General features: G+C 30.1%; 1 protein-coding gene across 1 annotated transcript; it reads left to right on the top strand.

The window, feature by feature from the left end:
* Positions 1 to 10,204: 10,204 nt before the first annotated feature.
* On the top strand, positions 10,205 to 16,682 carry LOC100807086 (uncharacterized). Its single transcript, XM_003529789.5, has 8 exons — positions 10,205 to 10,387; positions 10,887 to 11,190; positions 12,961 to 13,158; positions 13,517 to 13,789; positions 14,138 to 14,240; positions 14,398 to 14,516; positions 14,991 to 15,167; positions 15,520 to 16,682. Exons 2-8 carry the CDS (start codon positions 10,897 to 10,899, stop codon positions 16,327 to 16,329), a joined length of 1,974 nt encoding a protein of 657 aa, XP_003529837.1. The 5' UTR covers positions 10,205 to 10,387; positions 10,887 to 10,896; the 3' UTR covers positions 16,330 to 16,682.
* The last annotated feature ends 3,754 nt before the right edge of the window (positions 16,683 to 20,436 follow it).

The raw sequence follows: 20,436 nt of genomic DNA, 5'->3' as shown, positions 1-20,436 counted from the left end.
TGTGGATCACAGAAATAATTTTTAGTTACTTTTGATATATTTTTACTTAAAAATTTGATTAAACTTACAATTAGGGGTGGATAAATAGGTTCAGGTCCATGCACTGGTATGCAGGATCTGCGGTCCACACGGGTAGTGGACCAATTTTTTTAAATAGTTCATGATCATGTATTATTTTAAGGCCCGTCCCGCTTAATCAACGGACTGTGCGAGTTTGACCCACGGGGTCCGCGGGTTGCCCATAAGTCCACTTAATCTATGGTTTGAGAATCTCACAAACTACAACACCTTAAGAATCTCGTTTAATCCAGATCTTTCATTGTTGTCTTATGATATTTTGAGCATCTAAATTACAACTATGGTTTCCAAATCGACATTTAGTATTGGTTCGCGGGTGCTTGACAAATATCGAACTAGGCTTTTTGGTGACAATGTGCAAGCCTTATATGTATTAAAAATTGGTTACTAAGATTTGATGAGCAAGGTAAATAATGTTTAATAATTGTTGTCTTTTAATCACTTAACTTGAGTTGATTCGAATATTTATTATCGCTTTGAGTTTTAGGAAAAGAATATGAAGATGTGAAGATGGAGAAGGCTCAAACTACTTCAAATATGAAATTATTTGTTGTTAGAGATGTTTAAGTTTCATATTTTAGATTTATTGCTTGAATTTTCTTTTGTTAAGACATTATTTATTTTATTGATGCAATTGATTAATGGTTGATATTTTATTTGCATTTGTGTTGAACTTAATTTGATTATGTTGCATTTGTATTGAAATTGAAATTCTTTTAAAATTAGGTCAGTTTGACACGCGGGGTCTGCAGGACGGAGACGGATCAATTTATTAGGTCCATATAAGAATGCGAGATGGACTGACCCAATCTGCTGTCAATAATGTGAGCGGGCCTTACGCGGAACGAACCAACCCACTTACCCACCCCTACTTAAAATGTACTATTGGGGAAAATTTATTTAGTTTTCCCATATAGTTATTTGTTTTAAATAGTCACTAATATTTAAATAGAGGCACTTAATTAATCACTTTAATTGAATGTCATGTGTAATCATCTTTTGTACTTTCCATAGGTTCAGTTCCTGTTTCGGTGGTTATTAAATATTTGTAATACGTTCGCACAAATATTAACTAACCATTATCAATAGCAATGGGTTTTAGGGCACTGCACTTTCAGCTTCTGTTTGTAATTCCACGGGCATTCCTTATACACTTTTTCAATATATATTCTTAATTATTTTGTCGAGGAAAAAATAATACTCCTTTTTTAATCAAAAAGAAAATTGTCTTTTATTTTCTAATTAGAAGTCAATGGATCACAGGCCCGAAAAGTTTTTCGTGGGTGGAGTTTTGACATGTAATAATATTTATTCAACTTACTTGGTGTGAAAAGAATCCTAAGTGATATCGCAAATTTAAGGGATTGATTAGTCGAAAGTGGAAACATTTGCATTTAAGTGGAGCCATTATTGTTTTGTTAGGGTTGTGAAGTGAAGTTCTCTTTGTGTAAGGTACATTGTTTCTGGTGTTAGAAGGAAAATGAAAGCAATGCGACTAAATTAATCACGTATAGGGTGGTCCCCTATCATATTTCTTTGTGGCTGATCTGACATCGAATTTAGGACTCTCGTTACTATTATACAAACATGATTTCAGGTTTTTAAATATCAAATTATAAATGATGTAAATATATTTAAGTGGGTATTTTTTGTATTAAAATTTGTAAACTTAATTTTTCATGTCCTTGTTTTATTTAACAATTAGAATTTTTTTCCAAATTGTGAAATATACCTGCATTTTGGTTGGGAAGATTTTCTGATTTTTTTTTTTCAAATATAAGAGAAAGAGACTCTTTAGAAAGCAGTAGCCGTATGAATAGATACAACAAAAAATAACATTATTCATAGCATGTAAAAGGGTTTTAATTAAATATGATCTAATGATTTAATTTTTACTTATTCTACGGTGTTTTACTTTGAATTTGTTAATGTGCATCCATTTTTTTTAGAAAATGTATATTGTTAACAATTTACACTTTAGATAAAATATAAGAAATTTTAATTATATATTTTTTAAATAATCTTTCTAAAAGATCGAATAAGTAGATGTACCTATTCACAAGAGTAGCATGTAAATAGAGTAGATATATGTTAATAAACTCTAAAATAAATTGTTAAAATATAGTCACTTATTTCATCATGAAATTTTAATGGCAAAGTATGAAATTTATTTTTTGAGCATCGTAAAACCTTGGCAGTAGTTACTTGTCATTCGACATTTAATGATATTATTAGTAGGTTAGGCCCAGTAAGTAGTAAAGAGATGTTATTCTCGTGATTTCGTAAGAAAGGCTGCTCATCATAGCATGTGATATTACAATTTACAACTAATATATATATATATATATATATATATATATATATATATATATATAATTTCTTCACATATGAATATCTCAACATAAATTTTAAGTTGTAGAACAATATTTTTATATATGAATTTGTGGAAGTAATATTTATATTATGAATTCACTTTTTTACTATATTACAAATAATAATTATACATTTATATTATATTAAAAAAAATAAAAATTGTGGATGCAATTGCTTCTGATTTCAACAACGTAGGTCCGTCCCTTATCAAGATATTATAATAACGAGTTGACCTAATAGAAATGAGAAAGTAAACAAAGTTTATTAATTCATTAATAGATTAGTTTGTCTTATATTGACACTTCTAAGGTTTACAACTATAGAGAGAACCTTAAGACAATTAGACATTCCACGGTAAAACAAAAAAAACTGTCAAAATAGGACTTCACAACATAAATGATGAGTTTCTTGCTTTGATTATATCATGTCATTTATGTGTGCAAATCCGCCCTTGGTTATTTAGTAATTTTCATTTTATTACTTCTCAAACTTATACAAGCTAATATAAATCTTTATTTTTATTTTTAAATTTATCTATTTATTTCTCAAATTTATTTCTTTTTTTTTAATTACAAATTATACTTTCAACAATAATTCCTATGAACAATAAAAAAGAAAATAGATAAAATTTTATGAGAAAATGTTGACTAGTTGTTAATAAATATTTCATTTTTCAAAATAGCCACAACACTGTCCGTGTCTTCCACACCTATAATTGCGATTAGACAAATATAGCAACGTGTCAGGAGGCACAAGAGAAAGCTGGGATTTGGTTTTCTTTTTCTTTTTCCTTTTGGTTCCTAATGATAAATGTATTCTTTAAAATTATAAATAAAATGAAAATTATTAATTTAAAAAATTAAATATTTTTTTATGTTTTATGCATATAATCATTTTTTTATTTATCATGCATCTCTTCATTTAACGATAATCTTATTTAAAATATGAGCAGACATTAAACGTGAATATCTCTTCCAATTAGCGAGAATATAGAACCAAACTTTTAATTATTAATTTATCAATAATTATAATTAGCTATTGTTTGATTAAAATGCATAACTCACTTTTGAAAAGAACCAAGTTTAACAGAAAAAGTTTACACTACACAAGAGTGTGAAACCATGCCATGAGATAAGCACTTTTTGTTCTTTATTGAAAAAGTTCCTTGCTGGGTCGAACCGTTGAAGTAAAAACCCTACCCACCCAGTTGTTTTTTCTGACACCAAAATCTGTAGAATTCAAGAAATACACAATAAGTTCCACACCCCTGCAATGGGATACATCAATGGGGCCAAGGATAAAAAATCATTTGTCCCTTTTTGTGTGCACTTTCATGTATATTTCAAACATTAAAATGACACGAGATTAAAATATTCTCTTCTTTCAATTCTCTTAAAAACTATATTATTTTTCTCTCCAATTAAATTTTATTTTGGGTATCTATATATTTTTTAAAGGACAAGAAGGAAAACACGTAAAAAAGAAGAAGAAGATCATTTCCTTCCAAGTGAGGGACCTACAAATCCCCACAATTCAAAGTACTGTAAGTATTATCTAAGAGCACCAAATCAATTCAGCGGACCACGTTTATAAGAGTTTAATTGAGCAATAAAGTCACACTGGTCCCTGCACTTCAATGATGTGTCCCATTGCAGTGATGTAAAATGCTACCCACCATACTTAATTGATTTCATTATGATCAAAGGTAGAAAATAAATTAAAAGCAACGTGTCACTTCAAGTGCATGTATATATTTTTAATTTTCATTTTCATTCGTTTACTCTATAGATCGTAGAAGAAACAGTTTTCAACAGAAAATCAGAACTGCCATGCCTTGGAGGGCCTACATGACTTTCAGGCTGTATATGATGAAGGTAATGTAAATGAAGTCTTCATATTAGAAAACAGATAGAGATTGTCATGGTAGACTAGAAATGAAGTGCGTGTTTTTCTTCAAGTGCTAAATTGACGTGAAAGAATTAGGGGGAAAAATGACAGTTTTTGAAACTATATTAGGTTGGGTAAAGACACACATCATGTAAAAATGATGGTAATGATATTAGTTTTTTATTATATAATTATTATATTATTAATATGAAATATTCATTTATTTTATTGATAATTAATCTCCATAAAAAATATAACTAATATAAAATTTCATTTCTCAATCATATTTTTTTATCTCTAAAATTTGAATTTGAAACCTTTCTTAAAAATTTGAGTTCAAATCCACCTGAATTCATGACAAATTTGGTATAAGATATTAGTTTAACAGAATATAAAAACATAAATACTTATAAAACACTTTAATATCCAAGTAATATATAAACACTTATAAAGACACTTTAATATATCAATAGATCGAGTTGTAGTATATGGGATGAAAAAACCTACGTGTGATACTAATAACCCTCTAATTATAGCATTCAGATGAGAGTGAGACATGATTATGTTATCTAGAATTTCCTTCTGTTATTATGAAATTTAATGTTGAAATTTTTAAATTCAGCAAAAAAAAATCTGAAAATTAATGAGATTTCAAAAATAATATAAATAAATGAAAAATTGAATAGTGAAGCGGTAAAAAAGGTTTTTTTATATTATGCGATTTTGTTATAATTCAGGAAAATTAAAATTCATTAATTTGAAAATTTTATTATAGTTAATTAATGCAAAAATATGTAATTGAGCAGTATTTGCATTATGAACCCAACTAATAAATATTCAATTTTAATTATTTCCAATTCATTCTAATTTTATTCAAGATGATCGGATGAATATTCAAATCACACATTTAAAAAAATTTATAATTCAAACTTTTATAACCGTATTTTTATAATTTAAACTGAATTTAAAAATATGTTTATACATTTATTTCATTCTAACAGTAAAAAATAAAATGTTTTTAGTATATTTTTTAGATATTAATTTTTTTATGATTAAATTTAAAATAAGAATATTTTTCATATATTTCACAGATATAAATTTATTATTATGAAAAACAAAAGCAGGAAACAGAAATAACATTTTTGCTTCCTCAATTTACAGAAAAACGTCTCCATTTGTGTTGGTCAAAAACCTTAATATCGACACGGATACATTCAAATTTAGATTCTAAATTCATTTTCAGAAAATTCACCTTTTTCAAATATATTTCATACAAATATTTTTCCTTAAAACATAATCAAATATTAATTTTTTATTTGTTTGGAATAATTTAGGGGACTAAGGGAAGAGAGAAGTAGTGAGGGGGAAAAGTAAAGTAATAAACGTCCATTTCTCCTATTCTGAAGAGACAAAAAAATACGTATAAAAAAAGAGACAAAAAAAAGGTGGAGAGAAAGTGAAAAGAATAATATTGGGGTTGACATAAATAAAAATAAAAATCTTCTCTAAAGGGAGAGATTTTACGTAGGAAAATGTAAAAGTTTTACCTTATATAATTCTAATGTCAAACGATATAACCAAATAAGAAAAAGATAACTTAACTTTCTCTCTCTGATAGTTCTTCTCAATTTTTCTCAATTCAAACTTTTTAAAAATTCATTTTATTTCTACTTATTTTCTCTTTTCTCCTATTTTTCATTCCACTTCTTTCTTCTTGACCTATTTCCTCCTAAATGTAAATACCTCACTAATAAAAATTCAAAACTTGTCACTTTATAGGGGAGTACTAAGACTTTTATTAGATCCAAATTTAGTTAGTTTTTTTTATTTTATTATTTGAGTTCATGGAAAATGAGCTAGGAATTGATTATATGCCATCATTCGAAATTTTACCAACTAAACATGAAAAAAATATAATATAAATACGCATTATTACAATCATGATGCTAAGCTAATAATAAATTTTATAAACTCATCTGTAGCATTCTAGTCCAAATTAATGGCAATCCTAATATTAAGCAAAGAAGGTCTGAAATTTGCATCATTGACAGGCCCACATTAGCATTAATTCAATTCAAGCAACAAAAAGCGAAAGAGTAGGCCAAATAGCCCAACCTTGCAATCAAATCATAGATCTGATTTATTAGATTTTAGTTCACCGACCCCAAAAAAGAAGAAAGTAGATTTTACCCCTACATATTTAAAGTTTGTTCTTTCCTTTTTTTTATTAAAATGCAAAAAAATCTTGTTTGAAAAATAATTTTTAAAATTAATATCTAAATTTTAATTTTTAAAATTAGAAAGTCAAAGTATTTTGAAGTTGTTTTAGTTTTTTATTTTCTACAAGAGTATGCATGCCACACAGGGCAGCTACTTTCATTTCAAGGCGTGTGTCAAGAAGTGACTATCCTGAAAATTTCTATTGCTTTTAACATTAACTTAATTTCTTTAAGAAATTAAATTCACAATTTAATAAGTGGTAATCAAATATCAAAAATCAATTATATATATTATTTTCAAAATTCAAATATACTCGTAACATGCATTTAAAATATGGTCTTATGTTTATAGTTTAACTTTACTCTTGACAAAATCAAAAGTCCATTAGTGGATATATAACTCGAAGTTGGGTCAGATTACTCGTAGGTGTGGAAGTTTGTTAAACCTAAATACATCATTTTTAGTTATATTTGCAATGACACAAGTTAATGGTGTAACTAGTGGGCTTGCTAGAGTTGCACTGTTCCTACCTAGTCTCTGCACTTCTTATCATGTGACATCATGTATTGAAAAAGTTTGGTGATAAATGAAATCAGTTAATTGTGTTTCTGTCCAAAAGAAAACTTCTTATCTCTGAATTTGTCATTTTCAAAATCTTAGTTCAAACTTTAATCTGAATATTTTTAAAAGAAACTATCAATATTTAACAATAATAATACATCATAATATAAATTATTTATGATGTATCTAAAGTATAATTTATATGTTAAAAATATTTATTTATTACAAGTTTTAATTATAATATAGTTTATATTATAAATTATAAATTTTAGTTGTATAAAATAAATATTTTTTTATGTAATGTACAGGCTAAAATACTAGAATATATAAACGTGTCATGGTGATAAAAAAAAAAGAGCATAGATAAATTTTGAGGAAAAAACCTAAATTGGATTTGAGGGAGTGGAAACAAAAATGTGAATTCATCTATTTGTATTTGAAACAAACCTAGATGAATCTATACTCTATTTAGGTTTGTCTTCACTCCCTCAAAATTCACAGGTTAAAATTCATCTATTGCAACATTTTTAATAAATGATACTTAGCAAATGTTGTTAAAGAAGTCAATTAGTAACTTTTTATTGGGTGTTAGAAAAAAAAGTTACCAAAGTACATGTGTAGTAGTTACAGGATAACAAAAACTACAATTATTTCAAAGACAAAATTCCTCTGTACTTACCTATGGGTGAATTAAGTAAGTGCCAAGTACATTACTAAATTCTTCACATGATGCTTCAAGATCTGATATCTTTATCTTTTGGACACACATGTAAAATTCTGTCATGCATGTACTTATAGGAATGCAGTCATTCAAAGCCAACATCAATTGGATGACCAAAGGATCCAATGAAAACATGTTAATTAAATAAGTTCCCATTCTTTTGTCATGTTTCTAAAATCCTAAGTATGCAGTATGGAATTTTAATTGATGACCAGAGGATCCAATGAAAACATGTTAAATAAGTTCCCATTCTTTTGTCATGTTTCTAAAATCCCAAGTATGCAGTATGGAATTTAAATCTTCTCTTTTTAATTTAATAAGAAAACAGGTCTTCTTGGAAAGAGAAAGACAATTATTATTTAATATATTATAACTAGGAGTCTATATAACTAATAGATTATATGAACCATACAATTTAGTTGGATATTTTGTTTGTTTGATTTAACGTGAATCAATCCATTCAAATTTATAGATTTTTGAGTTCCATTATGAATTTTGATCCACAAATCCGTTGACCTGTGAACCCATTATTTAATATTAAATTACTATTATTATTTATATAAAATATATTATATATATTTTTAAATCAAAAAAATCAAATATTATTATTCTAGACATACCAAATATATAAAAAACCAAGTTTTTAACCTATAATTACTAGGAAACAAAAAATTTATCCTTTATCAAACATTCCTTTAAGTTTGTTGGTCTATTTCTGTTATGATAATTTATAGTAGCTTTTCTAAATTGAGCTTAAAGTCTTTGACCAATTCTTGGATTATGGCACTGGAACAGAAGCTACGTACAATCATGTATCATGCAAACTGCCTTGTTGTCATTCAAGTTTGTCTTTTTTTTTTTGTTTATGATAACTAGTACCTTCTTTCTAAATTCAGAAGGCATTGACCAATTCTTTACATTACTGGCTAAAATCTTATCTGATCTCTTTGGCTAAATCCAAAGTCTGACACCATCTGAAAATGTAAAACTCGATCACATGCATGTACTTGAGCAGAAAACATTCCCACGAGCATTTGAAATATAGCTCAAAGACATATGTTATAGAGTTGCATAACCATATTTTACTTTAAACACTCTATTATTACCTTTTATTCCTCTCTTCCTATCACATTATAAATCCTTAAATACCTATAATTTTCTCTTTTTTTTTACTCTCTCTAGATGTTGGATAACAGATAGTGTCTAGCAAACATTTTCCTAAGCACATGCTCATGCTTGAAATAAGAAGAAATACAGCACCACCTATGTATAACTCCAGCCAAAATTGGGATGAAACGTGGTGTTTTTAGTTTTAGAAAGTTTTACTAATCGCTTTGTGCACTATGTCATGAAGGAAGTTAAGCCCAATAGTTGTTTCTTCTCTTCGGCCCAACGTGCTGGCCCAAGGGGTAGTGTGCAGTTTCTTCCATTCAGTCTATGGAACCCTCACCGCTGAGTGTGGTAACCGAAGGTTCCATGCCCTGTACACCATACCTACTAATTTTTATTTACTCAAGTTTTGAGTTTGAAATTTATTACTGAAATTACAAATTTTACCAAAACTTGAGTCTCTTAACAAAAGTTTAGGATTTAATTTGAGTTGTGAAGTTGTGATTGAAGATATATATAATTTTAATTCAAAATAGACTGACTGAATTGGAGGATATCTCAACCAAAAGAAAGAGAAGTATGAACCACAATAAATATTATGATAGAGGAAGATAAATAAAAAATATTATGTAAATTATTGTGTGCTAAAATGCTAGTTTGTGTATTATTAGTGTTTATTTTTCTATTCTTTCTCTTGAGCTGAACATATACCATTACTATTAAAAAAATTACTCTCATACTTAAATAATTTGATTGAAATACACAAAATGTAAAAGAAAATTACATTGTTATTAAATAAAAAATTAAATACTAGTATAAGATAATCTTTTTAATTAATTGACAGTATAATTTTTTTTAGAGTAACAGTACATTAAAAATTAAACTCTAGTAAAAATATACGTTTTAATGTAGTTTTTAAAGTTTTTTTATTCTGAATTGGTTGATGATATGCATGTTGTAAAGCCATTGCTAACTTTTATACTAAATCAAACGGACACTAAGGCAACAGTGCATGCAATAACATGAAACAATATTTTGAGCAGGTCCTCTAATAACAATTTGAACTACCAATTTGTTAAGACACTAAATCAAAACTAAAAAAACAAATTTCAGAAACCCAGCATTAATGGGTCAATTTCGTGGTGTAACTTATGATCTTACACTACATTGACGTGGTCTGTTTTCACTCCATCTCCACGCGCCGCGTGTCTTTTACACACATTATATTAATAAATAAATAAAACTATTCTTAATTTCTGGTTGCTTCGTCCAGGTTCAAAGAAAACTGCGCGAAGCTTATTGTTGTTAAATTATCATTATGTAACAGAATAAAAACAGACTTCGTAAGAATTAAGAGGCTTCGGTACAATCTATGGTTCCTTCGTAACCAATCTAATTTTTTTCGCCTTCAAATTCCTCCAAAATCACGTTATTCAGGTTCATTCTTTCCACATTTAGAGTTTTCTCTATTTTTATCATTTTTTTTTCTCTCTCTGATTTGGGAGTTTTAGGGTTTTGGGTTTCGGTGTGTCTTCATGTTCTTCAGGTTGCTCTCATTTTTTATTTGTTCTCTTAATTCATTTGATCGTTATTCTTCTGATTTTTTTTTCTTATTGATCAATCGAATGAATTGATGTTTTAAAATTCTAGTTGCATGGCAACCAGGAAATTTCCTTCTGACCGAACTAGAAAAGCCCAAAAATTTACGTCCAGTTTTGATTTTTTTTGGTTTGTTATGTTCTCTTATCGTAATTTGCGTTCCATAGTTGATGATTCATATGAAAATCACTGTTTTGGTTTGTTTCTTTTGATTTGATCACGGATGGATAAATAGAAAATAAAGGATTTGAAGTTGGCTTGTATTTGGAAACTGTATCACTGTTTTCTGTTATGAATCCTTTTCTGATGAAGTTTTATTTGTTTTTTTTTGTTATAGGGATAGTATCATGGCAACTGCAACCATGGCTACTGCAGCAGGTGCAGCTGCCCTTTTGTACTACACATTGAATCGGAAATTGCAGACTCACGATGTAATTGATGAAGAAAATGGGAGTGATCCGCCAGCTGATACGCCATTAGGTATTGGCCGTGTTTCTCATCGGTTAATCCAAGCCCCTGCAACATGGTTGGAGACAATTTCTACATTGTCAGAAACTCTCAGGTTCACTTATTCGGAGACACTTGGGAAATGGCCAATTGGGGATTTGGCGTTTGGTATCAGTTTTCTTCTAAAGCGGCAGGTAATGACAATGAGTAGATTTTGGTTCTTTGTCGGTGCCCTGATTTGAAGCAACTGAAAATGCAGGAAAGCTGTGTCGTTTTGTTTATCTATCTGTAACTTTGGGCACATTTAAGTAGTAAGTAGAATATAGAGGGTCTTTTTGGGTAAGCTTCTCTAGAAGCACTTATAGGAGAAAAAGGAAAAAATGAAATAAACTTTTCCATAAGCTAAAATTAGCTAATCATTAGCTTATTTGTAGATGTACTCTCATCTTTTAGAGAAGCTATATGAGAGAGCTTCTACAAATTAGTTAATGGAGAATTCATTTTAACTTATGGAGAAACTCATCTAATTATTTTCTTCTTGTTTTTTTCTCTTAGAAGTGCTTCTAAAGAAGCTTACCCAAACAGGCCCAGAATCAGCATTAGTATGAAAGCAGGTGCCTATTTTTAGGTAGAACTATAATTGATCTGAAATGGTAGTTGCAACCTGCACTCAATGTGCAACTCACATAATTCACCTAAAGGATTGCTCATCACTGACATTGATGAATGAAAGAGAGAGAAATAAAGAGAGAGAAAAATGGACAATGGTCACTGAAGTTATGTGAGTTAGGTGAACTTTTTCATGTGTAAATAAAATTGTTGATGATTAAATGGTTGGAAGACCAATTTAATGCTTTCCATCTCAATAAAAAAAATTATGGTCATCAAAGAAATAATCCCACATTTGGAGAGCAGTTATAATTTATATTATCTCTGAAATGTTCCTTACATGTGATAGGCTCTTTTTTCTTCTCTTTTCATGGGTGTTGTTTTTGTTTTGCTTTTTATGCCTTCTCAACATCACAACAGTGGTTTGGGATCATGACATGCGATATTTGAACTTCTGTTGTTACCTGTTAATCATTATCACTTTGAAGTTGACATATTAGATTATTCTTGGATTTTATGATTTACATGATATGATTTCTGTTTATACTTTCTAGGAGAGTAATATGGCTAAGGTAGCTTAGAAATCAGACTATTTTCTACAAAATGAATCCTCACAAGATTGTTCACATGACCTGTGCTACCTTATATTTGATCTTGGTTTAAATCATATATTAAGATTTTTTAAGGTAGATCAGTTTCATGACATCCTGGACTACTGAATTTCTTCATCTCAGCTCTACATAAGTAGATGAGAAGTTTCTCTGTAATATTAGTTTTGTGCCAGTTTAATTTGTTCATATTAAGCTGCAGTTTGAGTATAATAATCATGTATCTTCTTTTTCAATGCTTATGGTTGGACATTAATGCCATATTTGTTTAGATTTTGTGCCATATAAAATCAATCCGGCCAGTCCAAAATAAATGTTTACAGTATTTGTTGTTTGGTTAAGATGTTTAGAATTGATTTGTATTAGGAATGAATTCTATGGAAGTAACCAAGCAGTAGCTTTTGCAGCCAAGAAAATTGATTTTGAGTAAGAACTAAGACCTACTGGTTTTTCAAACAAGGTCAGCAATACTCGAAAATAAATTGCCAAGTTGGACCCTGTAGTTTTGCAAATGTATCCCAACAATTATAATTAAAAAAGTAGTTCTACTGTACAATATCTAGGCAAATTCAAAATTCTAAAGTAAATTTTTTACTGTCTAATCCAAATGAACCCTAAGAGACTGGACTATTGATACTCACAGAACATTATCTGTAGTTAACATGAAAAATGTAGTTTGTGGTTTTGATGCTTCCTTTTTATTTTATTTATTTAAGTTTGACTGAGTTTGTAAATTTTACTTTGCAGGGAAACTATCATGTGGGCAGTGAATTTTGTGGTAAGGACAGTGTGCAGCTGAAAGGATCTGAAATTACTGCTGAACTTAAGTATCTCTTAAACTTGTTGACATTGTGTTGGCACTTTTCAAAGAAGCCCTTTCCCTTGTTTTTAGAAGAAACTGGCTACACCGAAGAAAACGTTCTCCTTCGAGAAGCAAAAGCAGGAGTAAGTCTTGTTTAAATTTCAGGAAAAGTTGATAATAATTCAATATCTGTACTGTGTTGACTAAGTCATTGATAGTTATTAACATACATTCCTTTCGAGGAGGGATGGAAGGCTGAAAGCAACAGAGGATGCTGTTTTAGGCTGATAAAATATGGGATCAAAAATTGATAATAGATGTTTTCTCTTTGCTTCACTTTTAGAACATTTTTGTGAGTTTTCTTCCTTTCTTTTTTTGGAGGGGTGTGAGCTGGCTCAATTGAATCAGATGAATAAGTAATACTTGCTACCATTTCAGTAAGCTGTATTCATTTCGTAAAGATAATGTATGTTTAAATTTGTCTGTTCATTTGTCATGCAGATTTTGAAACCAGCTTTTACAATAATAGCTGATCATGAGATGGGATGCCTTTTGTTATTGATTCGTGGCACGCATAGTATCAAGGATACTTTAACAGCTGTTACTGGAAATGTGGTACCATTTCATCACACTGTTGTTAATCAGGGGGGTGTCAGTGATTTGGTTTTAGGTTATGCACATTGTGGAATGGTTGCTGCTGCTCGATGGATTGCAAAGCTCGCAACTCCTTGTCTCCTTGAAGCACTTGGCCACTACCCTGACTATAAAGTTAAGGTAAAAATGTTTCTTTTATAATATCCCCTGCCCTTTGACTAAATAATCCTTTTAAACACTTCCCTATTAGACCATAATATCATTTTTTAAAAATATTGTGATCAAGCATGCATAGCTAGTAGATTGTAGTCATCATGGTTTTCTTCCTTATTTTCGTTAATCTTGAATTTGACAACAAAAGTTCTATTAGATCTGGAAATCATTCAGTTTGTAAATATTCTGTTTGGCTACTTAATTTCTCTTTTCTGGCTTTTGTCATTCTATATTGAATAATCATAAGGTTTAAATAAATAGTTAGTTGATGTTTCTTTACTTTTCTGGACTACTTTTTAAAAGTGTTTTACTTAGATTGTAGGGCACTCTTTGGGTGGAGGAACTGCCGCAATTCTAACTTATGTGTTGAGAGAGAGAAAGGAACTGTCCGTAACCACGTGCGTTACATTTGCTCCAGGTCAGTCTTCGTTATATATATTATTGTATTCTTTGTGTCAATATGATTCTGCATTTTTGTTTTCAAAGTGAAAGGGTAGTAATCCTAGAGCACTTTGGGACTAATACTGGTTCACACAACCGAGTCTTCTGAACCTGACATCTTGTTACTCTTGCAGCTGCTTGTATGACATGGGAGTTGGCAGAGTCAGGTGATAGTTTTATTACTTCTATTATAAATGGAGCTGATTTGGTGCCTACATTCTCAGCTGCTTCTGTAGATGACTTGCGTTCTGAGGTTGTGATCCTTTGCATTTCGTATTGGAAAATGTTGTTGTAGTCTTGATTTATTGACCAATATTGATGATATTTGTGGGAGATTCACTGGGGGAGAGTGTAATTTAAGTAATTAGGACTTGCAGTCAAGGTAGAGGACATCATTTGGTGGATTTAAGACTTACTTATGGTCATGAACTATTTTAGGTTCTCCAAACTGTATTAAAGGAATTGTGGGATGTTTTAGAAAGCAGTCTTATAAATGTCCCTACTCTCACATGGTTATAGAGATTCAACATTACTCTCTCATGAAGTTAAATTCCTTCACAGAAATTCACTATGTTTCTGATTTTGGTTTGCTTACCTTATTGGGACTTGGATAAACCAATAAACTTGCTAAAATGCCATTTGCAAGATGAATATGTTTGCAGTTCATAAATTTCATTTTAGATATTCTGCCTCATTTTTGTATTAAATTAACTTTTCCAATTTTCAGGTGACAGCATCAGCATGGATAAATGACTTGAGGAATCAAATTGAGCAAACAAGAATACTCAGTACTGTCTATCGTTCAGCTTCAGCATTAGGTTCTCGCCTCCCATCGATTGCCACTGCTAGAGCAAAAGTTGCTGGGGCTGGGGCCATTTTGCAGCCAGTTTCTAATGGTACTCAGGTACTTTTACCCTCTGTTATAGGTTCACCTTCTGTTTATCATGCAACTATGTATTGTCTCTGAAAGCAGGGCACAATAAACTATCCATTGTTGGAAATTAAAAAGAAAAGTCTTTTTGTTTGGTTGTCTTTCTTGTGTCAAACAAAATTTATTAGTGTTGCAAACTTGCAATCCAGTTGTAAAAAAAGTAAGTATTATTTATTATGCTTGTGATCATAAGCCTAACTTTGGAAAATTGTATTAATCTTGTTAGTTCTCTTCTAAGATTGGGGGCTGATGTGTTCAATCTGATCATGCAAGAAGTACTAGTGCTACTTCTTCTACTCCATGTCTGACTTCTGAAAAACTGCAGGTTGTGATGAAGAGGGCCAAGAGTATGGCTCAAGCAGCATGGGCACGTCCAAACCTTAATTTGTCCTCTTGGTCATGCATGGGACCTCGTCGAAGAGCCATGAGTGCTCATTACTCCAGAGATGGGGGAAATTCCCCTACTTCTTCTTCCTCTACCAACATTGAAAGTTCCGATCCACTTCTTGGTTCTCCCACAAAGGCAATTAATGCAAAGAATATGAACCTTCCTGTATCTTCATCTATAGAAGAGTGGTCTTCTGAGATTGAATGTGGCAATGAAAGTAGTTCAGATACTGAGGTGGATGTTGATCATGATGACAGTCTGAACATGATGGACAGTGACAGATATGAGGATCAGATGAGTGAAGTGGAGTTGTGGCATCAACTGGAGCATGAGCTGTATGATGGACTTGAAGGTGAGGAGACTGATGTTGCAAAGGAGATAAGGGAAGAGGAAGCAGCCATAGCAGAGGAAGTAGGGCAAACCCGGAGCTCTGCACCAAAAATGAAAGAAATCCACAGATTTTTCCCTCCGGGAAAGATAATGCACATTGTTACACTCCACTCTGACGCTGCCGAGCATGAAAGTGATGGTAGCCGAACCTCTGCAAGTTCAGAGAGTAGTGAGCTAAATGAGACTAAGATTGGGATTTTTCTAACTTCAAGATCTCTGTATAGTAAACTCAGACTTTCACAGAGAATGATCAGTGATCACTTCATGCCAGTTTATAGAAGGCAGATTGAAAGGCTAATAAAAGAATTCGAGGAAGAATCTACTGAGGGTCACAATACACAAGAGGTAGTGCTATAGTCAAATACAGATAAAATTAGATTTATGTTTGTGCCATACTGTGTGTCATTGGGTGTTTTTTGTCCCATTGATCTCGGAACAAGTCTCATAGGAACTACAGTTTTTGTTTTATGCTGCAATAAGGAGCCCAAAGGAAGCTGATTACAGCCACCTAATATACGGATGATCACTTTGATGATCAAATGGAGTCCTCTCATCATCTCTGGATACTCTTGATGCTGCTGGCCGGGGAAAAGTAATTGTAAATGCTTCCCCAAATCCAAGTTGTATGTAAATAGTAATAATGTGGCAAACTGATCAGTAAAAGGTTAAAATGATACGTGGTAATTTGAATGAAGAAATATTTTGCTGAATTAGTGCCTTTGTGAATTGAATGTTTGGTGTACTCTATGTATCTTACATCCAATTATTTTGATTTGTTAAACGTGCTAGTTTCCCCATAATCATTATAAGTTTGGTGGGAATGGTTGGAGTGCGTAACAGAATGGTTGGGGTTGGACCAGGTGAGTCAACAAGTGCATTCATTCAGTCTTGAAATTTTTTTACTCAAAATATCTTGAGAGTTTGGACTGACAGATTACTTACCAAAGATTTTCAAACGTGACCCCTACCACAGCCCCAATCGCTTTTGAGCATTGAGCATTGAAACTTGAATGGCCGTTTAAGCAACAAAAATTTATTGGTTGATAGTAAAACGAGATAATGATCAATGCAATTCTAGAAAGTTCTGCTATAATGAACTTCATAATAGCTGCAGATGCAGTTCACACGCAGTAGTAATATTTGACTAAGTGGACCTCATAAATTAGTTGCAATTTCATGTCAAAAACTTTAGAGCTATTGATTTAGTTCTTCGGAAACTGCAACACAATTATTGATTTAAACAATACTCCTAACTAAGGAAAATTATTTTGTGTTGAAAGTATAATTCTTTTAAGAATTTATCAAAATTAGCAAATTCAATGAGATAAAATACTTTTGCCAATAATGATCAACAATAAAATCTCAAATGGATAAAATATATATTCATACTAGAAAAAAACTATGAAGAAAGTCATCAGAAAAAAAATTGAGGCATAAATTGAATTGATAAAAGTTATGAAAACGCACTTGATAAAATTTTAATGTTGATCGAATTTATCCTGTAGTTGGTCGAAGCTTATAATTGAAAAGAAAAAGAACAAATTGTTAAATCGTTAAAGACTTAACCATGTTGATAACGAGTTATGAAATGATACAAATAGAAATGAAGAAGCTACTTACATGTTATTTTATTCACTAATTGTACAAGTAAATAGAAGACTCTTAATACAAGAGAAACTTTGATTCAATAATTATCTTCAATATCTTCTGAAGATTATATCTTTATCAAAGGAACTTAATTACATCATATTTTTATCAGGAGAAAACAAATCAAATTTATCAAATGATAAACATTTAAAAAATATCCATAAGAACTACCGCATTTTTTATACTATTTGTAATTTTTTTGCTGAACTAAACAGATATTAAAAATATTCTCAAATTTATTATATGTTAAATACACATAATTTCAAATTTATCCAAAAGTGAAATTCTTGATTGTAGTATTTCTAACAATATATCATTCTTTATCCCTAAAAAACAGCAATATTATCATTCCTAAAAAAGTACTGTATTCTTATGTCTAGAAACAAATCGCCTTTAACAGTATTCAAATAATAAATGTCAAATATCTACTAGATGTTGATATATTTCATGAAAACATAACTTTCAAATATTTCTTATAAGATTAATCATTAACATTTGATAAATCGTAAACAAAATATCCATGAGAGTAAAATCCGAAACCTTTCATTTTTCCAATAAACTGTGTTCACGATTACGAATGGCATATATTTGAGCTGAAGGGTGTGGTTATCAAATGAAAGCAAAGTTTGTGGCATTTAACCGTGTCACGTCCACACATCAAAACTTGAAAGAATTCTTCTAATTAATTTGGACTAATTAAACACATTGGAGAAAAGGTCCACCTTGAGCCAACTTGCGACAAAATTGCCAGTGTCCAAGTTTTGACATAAAGGTTAAGAAAACGTTAATGATTTTAATGATCAATCTAATTTTATTAAAAAAAAAAAAGTCATTCACCGAAATTTTATTAATTTTTTATTGAAAGATACAATCGAAAAAATTCTGAAAAAAATTATAGTGTTCAAAATTTTCCCGCCAAATTAAGGATAAATATGGAAATTTATATAATTGTGTATTAATATTTTTAAACTGTAATTATTGGAACAAAATTAAAATTTATTAAATCGTTCTAAAAGTGAAGTGGACAGTGTATTGATTGATATAGAATTATTTTGGTTGAAATCTTAATAAACCATTTCCACTACTTTATCATCGAAAAGAACTAGTTCATAGGACATGGAAAATGATAACATCAGGTTCTTAAACTGATTTTACATTTAGAAAACAATGTCTCAACTACGTACTTTTTTATGCGAACACACATTCAACCATTTCAGAATTAATGTGAAGCTATCATATATATATATATATGAAAAATGAAGTACATATACAATATACTAGTATATATATCAGTAGAGGACTTAGTAGTGGTCGAGCATCTACTATTAATGATACCGTCCATTTAATGCTTCCAAATTTTGGAACGAGAAAATAAAAATATCAAGAAATTATTCTTATATCTTTCTCTTAAATAGAGGTCCTCCATTTTATGACACAAACATGAAGGAAAGCGTACAATAGGAGTATTGTAGATATCGCTATCGTTTCTGCTGTCACCATAATTATCATCTTTCTCTTCCACACTCTACTTCCATGTGATTGAGCTTCTTCTTCATGAGGAAAAATACAAAAAATCATGCACTCATCCACGACCTACATTACTACATATATATCACAAATTAACATATCAATTAAAAATTGTATAATTTTTCATTTGTCATAATAATCATTTAGTATTTTTCTTCTTTGCTGTTCAGTTTATCTAATCTGCACTTAAAATTTATATTAATAGATTATAAATATCCTTTCCTAGAAATAATCTTTTTCTAGTTGAATAACAAAATAAGATTATTATGAGTGATAAATTTTTACTAAATAGTTAATGCAACTACATGTTCAAGAAAATAATCATTATGGAGCCAAATAAAATTACAACTGACAAAATTTTCGAGTATTTAATATAATTACATATTCAATCTCGATTAAGACTCTAAGATGAAATCTCGTCATTGATTTACGCATTGGATTTTTTTTTTCCTTTTTTAACACTTTAAAGTAACAATCAAATGCTACAATAAGGAAGGCTAAAATAACAATACCAATAATTGGTGATCATGTGATTCTGTTAGTTATTATTTCATTTGGTGTTTTTCTAAATCCAAATTTGTTACGAGACTCATTTCTAAACCAAGCATCTGAATCCACCCGGCGAAACATATTTGAGTTATTAGTTTTAAAAATCAAATAACTTTTATATGTACTCTCCATTTCAGGTAATTATATATAATTTCATAATAGAAGTTTTTTCGAGTTTATGATATTGGCATTTTCTTGTGATATTGACATTTTTCTTTCGATGAATGATTTAATCAAAGATGAATTTAGATATTTTAATTTCCTAGACGTGTTGAGATATTATAGTGTTTAGAAAGGAAAACCACAAATGATAACTTTTCCCTTTCTCCAGCCGGATGGATAGCTTTGGCCAAATAGGGAAGAGAGCACAAAAGGGAAAGGACAAAGCATATGCAACTTCACGTCCTACAAAGACAATAGTCTTCCATAAAGAATCACCCTGTCACTTTGTGTGCGCAAGTTATAACTTTTAATATATGTGATCCACCTGAAATAAACTTTTCATCTTATCAATAAATTTTAAAAAAATATTATTTAGCTAAAAGTTATAAAAAAGATATAATAATTATTAAAATTATACTGATATAATTTATTTTTTCTCTTTATATATATATATATATATTTAAGTTCTTTCTACAATTCATAATTTTCACTGACCAACTTTTATTGCCAAATTTTTAGTGGCTCTTCAATTCTCTAAACGATATGTTTGAAAGTCGAGTATTATAAGCAAAGAGAAGG

Source organism: Glycine max, chromosome 7 (genome assembly GCF_000004515.6).
Source record: "Glycine max cultivar Williams 82 chromosome 7, Glycine_max_v4.0, whole genome shotgun sequence".
NCBI lineage: Eukaryota > Viridiplantae > Streptophyta > Magnoliopsida > Fabales > Fabaceae > Glycine > Glycine max.
This window is presented reverse-complemented; position numbering and strand designations above follow the sequence as displayed.

What these genes read in the sequence shown, in the direction of transcription:
- LOC100807086 (XM_003529789.5), top strand. Translation starts at nt 10,897, where the DNA reads ATGGCAACTGCAACCATGGCTACTGCAGCAGGTGCAGCTGCCCTTTTG. An exon ending in ACCCTGACTATAAAGTTAAG is followed by an intron (nt 13,790 to 14,137) that starts GTAAAAATGTTT and finishes TGTTTTACTTAG; the next exon opens with ATTGTAGGGCACTCTTTGGG. An exon ending in GTGCGTTACATTTGCTCCAG is followed by an intron (nt 14,241 to 14,397) that starts GTCAGTCTTCGT and finishes TTACTCTTGCAG; the next exon opens with CTGCTTGTATGACATGGGAG.